We start from the raw sequence: 5856 nt of genomic DNA, 5'->3' as shown, positions 1-5856 counted from the left end.
TATATTTACATTCAGTCTGTGTGCGGTTTCTGTCTGGCCAAAAACGGACCGAATTTGCATGCCCTGCTGTAAATTTTGACCGGTTGATGAAAAACAAGCTTATGTGGATTCTACACATTTAAACAATTCAGATAAGTTATCTAGAATTATTTATGGAGCAGATAAAATACATATAATCATTTATTAATCAATTATCATTTTGACATATCTTTTCTTTATTTAAAGGCTGAAATGTGAGGTTTACCTTTTTCTGAAACTTTTTCAAAGCTTTTTTTTTTTAACATTTACATTAGGGCTGGGAAAATAAATCGATGCATCGAGAATCGAGAAATTATCAATTCTGAGATTTTCCGAATGCATCGCAATTCTTTCTTGAATCGATTCTGAGCTTAGTTCTGAACAGCAGACGGCGCTGCATGCTTTAGAAACTGCCGTACTCTGCTTGTTTCCAAATCCTTACACACACTTGAACCTAAAATAATCATTCATAAAATTCGAAAAGGTTGAAGCAAATTACAAAGGTATTCACAGTGGGCTGTGTTTACATTAATCTCGTGTCATAAAAGCATTCTGAGCTGAGGTGAAATTACATGACTCAGCCGAACGCACAAGCGCTCTTTAGCACTCTTCTTCATGAGCATTTGAGTGTGCGGATAAAAACTAGATTAGAGTGCCATCTGCTGTTAAATCTAAGCTCAGAATCGATTCCAGAGGAATCGCGATGCATTCTGAAAAGCTAAGAATCGATCCACGAATCGATTCTGCATCGATTTATCGTCCCAGCCCTAATTTACATTAGATATTTCAACATGCTATTAAACTGTTGTCAGTCAAGTTGTCATTTAAAATCCGAACATCATTGGTAATGTTATTGTTTTAGTGATTATGCAAACAAAAAGTCATTTTATTTGTTGTTTGTTGATTTTTAAATATAAAACTTGAAGTTATTTATGTGTCGGTACTTTTTGAACATCTTCAGCACATTTGAACAATACCGTGATAATACTGATAACCGTGATAATTTTGGTCACTATAACTGTGATAAGAAATTTTCATACCGTTACATCCCTAGTACACACTTGTGTATGTTCTCTTCCCTGTCTGAGCACACACTAGGGGTGGGGGAAAAAAATCGATACAGCATAGTATCGCAATATTTTCCTCGGCAATACTGTATCGATACACGGACGCCAAGTATCGATCTTTTATTATACTATTTGGTAGAATAATAAAATCAATTTCTTTACAATCCACTAGATGGTGGTGTTGAGTTTTTTTCTGTTGAGGTCAGCTGGGTCACCTTCAGCATGCAGTAAGTTAGTAAAATAAAGACGGCGGCATCGCGGAAAGTTATCAGGAAAGCCCCGTCCGCATTTAAATCGGATGTATGGACTTACTTCGGATTTGTAAACAAGGTAGCAAGTAGGGATGCACCGAATTTTCGGCAGCCGAAAATTGTCGGCCGAAAACCGAAAATGCCAAAGAGGAAAACGGCAGAAAATGCGAGCCGAAAATATAGGCTACATATAATAATAAATTTATATATATGATGCGCCGTGCCCCGCCTGGCAGTGTTCAACACGCAGGTTTCACTCTCCTCTTCACTGCGTGGTTTGACGCTCCGCTCAATATTCTGCTCTATGAATGTGCGTTCCGCTCATGTACCGCTCATGCTCACCGGAAAAGCAAAGTTCGCTCAAATAATGCGCTGACAGGAAATTTCTATGCAGTATACTTGTTCCTGTTTGCATTAGTTAATGTTAGTTAATGTATTAACTATCATGAACGAACAATGAACAATACATTTATTACAGTATTTATTAATCTTTCTTAATGTTAGGTAATGAGAATACAGTTGTTCACTGTTAGTTCATGTTAATTCAGAGTGCATTAACTGTTAACCAGCACAACTGTTGATTTTAATAATGCATTAGTAAACGTTGAAATTAACATGAACTAAGATTAACAAATGCCCAAGAACTATTGTTCATTCTTAGTTCGTTAACTAAAGTAGTTAACTAATGTTAACTAATGAACCTTATTGTAAAGTGTTACCAATATTAATATATGCAAATTCTGTCCAGTTTTATTGTGTTACTTTCAGTAAAAGTGTGGTTATTTTATTGGCTTGTGTTTTTTTAAATTCAGTATCATTAAAATGGAGTTAAATTTAAAAAGTCTTACAAAATTACTTTATATTATTTAATAAAATAATAAATAATAATTTAATTAAGGTTGACTAGACTAGACTATAATACAAATAGTTGAGTTTGCCAGGTGCATACAACATATATGACAGGTTTTCATGAAAGTGTTGGTCAGTTTGTCTGCTTGACAATCGCATTTTGCACTGCAGCAATAAAATTGAAGTGAGATAACTGAGAAATGTTTCTTTTTAGTTAAAACAGATGTTGCCAAAGTTTTCCTTTGAGGACATTAGAATATCAGAAATAAATGATAGAATATCGCAATATATTTAAAATCGCAATAATATTGTATCGTGACACAAGTATCGTGATAATATCGTATCGTTTCGTGAGGCCTCTGGTGATTCACACCCCTAGCACACACCTGCTTGAAGTACATCAGTGTTTGTGCTCAGTGTCTGCTCCGCTTCTATCCTTCCATTACAATGGACAACCAGTATTAAAACCAAAAAGTGCAGACTAATTAACCAGAACAGACACTAAATTTAAAGAGGCTATATAGAGAATTCAGAAACGCTTGTTATTAGCGACACCTGTGGACATTAAATTCACTGCAGCCAACAACTGATTTGCTTGTGCGCACATAACACACAAGAGATGGATTTGTTCTTACAAACAAGCAGCTTTTCATTTCACAAGATGTTAATTGGACTGGAGGATCATGTGGATTACTTGTTGTTTATTGTGATGTTTTTATCAGCTGTTTGGACTATTCTAACGGCACTGCAGAGGATCCAATGGTGGGGGATGTAATGCAAAATTTCTCCAAATCTACATCTTGGATGGCATGAGGGTAATTGATTTTCAGAAAATTAAAAATATTTGAGTGAAATATTTCTTTAGCTTGATGTAAATTAGAAAGAGGCTATAAAGGGCAGAAGTCAAAAACATGCATGTTCTCCATGGTGAGATTTGTTTAGCCAATGCAACACTGAAACCTTTATTCTGCAGTGTTTTCCCTGAAAGAGGTAAGAAAACTGAAATCACCACCTGTTTCCTCCTTTCAGCTCTTAACCAACTGGCACAACTACCTAAAACACACACTCACACAAAATTAGAAACATACACAAACTCACCCTGATCACTGAAGCACATAAACCACATTCATGCAGAGACAACTAAACTTAAACACACACACACACACACACACACACACACACACACGAGTAATGGCATTTAAGTCCACTAAGAAATTCCAAACATGTCCAATTGAGATGTGAATTGCCTGACCGCTGTCTCTCTCTCTCTCTAAACACTAAGTACCGGGTTCCTGTCTGCGGGAGTCTCAGTGCTGCACAGATAAGCCCGTATTATACTTTCCGCGTGCGCGAGTCCGCTAGGGTATGCGTGACGTAAAAATCGTCATCGGAGAGTGTGCGCGGACATCCGCGTGCCTCCCATTTTTTGTGACCGCGCGGTCAGTAGGCTTCAAAAGCACCAACTGCGCATGCTGTGTGAATAAGCCCGTTGCTACTCGAACCTGTACAATCCGTCGATAAAACAAGATAAAGACAGCCAGATAACTGTGGGCAATTGTTTGTTCACATGTTTGTTTCCTGTTCAAGCCGGTCTACTGCGCATGTATGGAGCACGTCCGCGGAGCGGACCATCAGCGTATGCTTTCGGTAGTATAAATACAAGTAGTCCGCGTCCGCGCTGTCCTTGTACGCGTCCGGATTGCTCATGCGGAAAGTATAACACAGGCTATACACAGAGATAATGGCAGTGTACAGCGGAGGGCCAGTTTATTTAATAAACATAGAAATCCACCTGAGAAAGAGAGCCTGAAAGAGAGCCTTTTCCCAGCCTGTGGAAAATGGAGAGAGAGCTGGGAGAACAGAAAGAGAGAAAGAGAGAAAGAGAAGGGCTCTTATTTCAGATGACATGTTCAATCACACTGATTTGTTTGTGCTCTTAAAATCTTCCACGAGAAGCTAAAAAAGCTTGTCTCATATAATCAAGTCAATCAAGTCCTGCTCAACCATGATGATTGTGGCTGTTGTGGTGAATATTTACACTCAGATTCATTTTTTTTTCATATAAGCAGACAGGTAATATTAACAGCCTGCAGTCTTTTATTCAGAGTTGAAATTTCCATAACTATGACAACAATATCCACATAAAAATACAGTCCAACTCCATTCTGATGTCTAACCACGACAATCTAGCCACACCTACAATTCAAACCCCACCCACTCCCAGCCCAAACTCCATCCCCAACATCCAATCCTAGCCTTAGCCATGCACTCAAATTACACCCCTACTCATTTCAGTTTGCTCCTAGCCATAGCCACACACTCAAACTCAACCCACAACCATCCTAGCCCCGCTCCCAGGCAGGTTTTAATCAATGTCAGCTACTTGGCAGTAAATGTCTGGATATAAATACTTCATTCTACAGCCTGTAAGTTTCAACATCACTGAAAACACCAACAACAGTTTCCTGAATAAGCCACACCGCCTTCACACACCTGTGCCCTCATTTCCAACATTGCACTGTAACAAACACATGAGCAGACATGAGCGAGTCTGTGTTTGCCTAGGCATGGAAATCTGAAGATGTTCATACTGGAATATCAGTAGGGAGTGATGTCCTGGTCTTACCTTTCCGAACTGTTCAAAATACTGTTTCACATCTTCAACGACTGTGCTCGCTGATAATCCACCCACAAATATTTTCTTTGTTCTTGTGACCATCTGGTGAGAAAGAGAGAAACAGAAAAGAGAAAAACATGAGCAAAACAAAACATGTTCAGACCAAGCGGACACCTAGATTACTGACACTGATCTATTCCGATCATGATATTCGTTAGTTTGTTTAAATATGCGTGATTAAATAATCTGCATGTTTACCATAAAAAATTAATTACATACAGAGGAGAACAAATTATTAATTTGCCTACATTTCAGTAACAAACATTATGATTTATGTAATACCAAGTAATAGATCAAGAAATAGAGCAGACTTTTTTACCAGATGGTGAGAATGAGAAGGATAAACAAATATAGTAAAAAGAACTGTGTATCAGTATTTCCTGCACCATTATTTATCCAAATCTGTAGTGCCACCAAAAAAATACAGATATATTTTAGCTGAGTTGTGAGCTTATGTACTATAAGTGACACGAGTGAAAAAATGACTGCTGCAAAAACATACTGATTAAAATGGTAGCACTTTATTTTACAGTGGTAGTCCACATGTATATATGATGTATTTGTTAAAGTAATTACAATAACTGGGTAATAACTATGTACTAACCCTGAACCTACCCCTAAACCTAACCAATGTAGTTACTAGTGCTGTGTTCAAAATATCGATACGACGATGTATCGTCACAGAGATTTGACGATACGAGTATCGATACAGCTGGCCCTGTATCGATATTGTGGCACGTGTGCAGCAGTGGACCACACTTAATTTGTTTAAAATTGTACAACGTTTAAAACTGAGTAGAAAAGTGCGAGGTTTCTAAAAAAGAATGAATAGAACATATATAGGCTACAACAAGGTTTAACCTGGCCGCAGAGGAAAACAACTGGGTTGCCTGATATAAAGAGACGTAATCCCCGAAACAGAGCTTCCCACTTGCGCAATACGGAAATATCTGCTAAATGTGCTAATTATCTTTGTCAACCTGGCAACCATGTG

General features: G+C 37.9%; 1 protein-coding gene across 1 annotated transcript in view; it reads right to left on the bottom strand.

Annotated features, from left to right (window-relative positions):
- Nucleotides 1-5856, bottom strand: part of LOC107743464 (RNA-binding protein Musashi homolog 2-like) — a 252987-nt gene that overhangs the window by 137654 nt on the left and 109477 nt on the right. Inside the window, exon 8 of the mRNA XM_016556685.1 lies at nucleotides 4812-4904. Within this exon, the coding sequence (XP_016412171.1) occupies nucleotides 4812-4904 (93 nt within the window). The remainder of the gene's footprint in view (nucleotides 1-4811; nucleotides 4905-5856) is intronic.

Source organism: Sinocyclocheilus rhinocerous, unplaced genomic scaffold (assembly GCF_001515625.1).
Source record: "Sinocyclocheilus rhinocerous isolate Xijiao unplaced genomic scaffold, SAMN03320098_v1.1 scaffold106, whole genome shotgun sequence".
Taxonomy (NCBI): domain Eukaryota; kingdom Metazoa; phylum Chordata; class Actinopteri; order Cypriniformes; family Cyprinidae; genus Sinocyclocheilus; species Sinocyclocheilus rhinocerous.
Note: the sequence above shows the minus strand (reverse complement) of the source record. Positions and strands in the feature narration are given on the sequence as shown.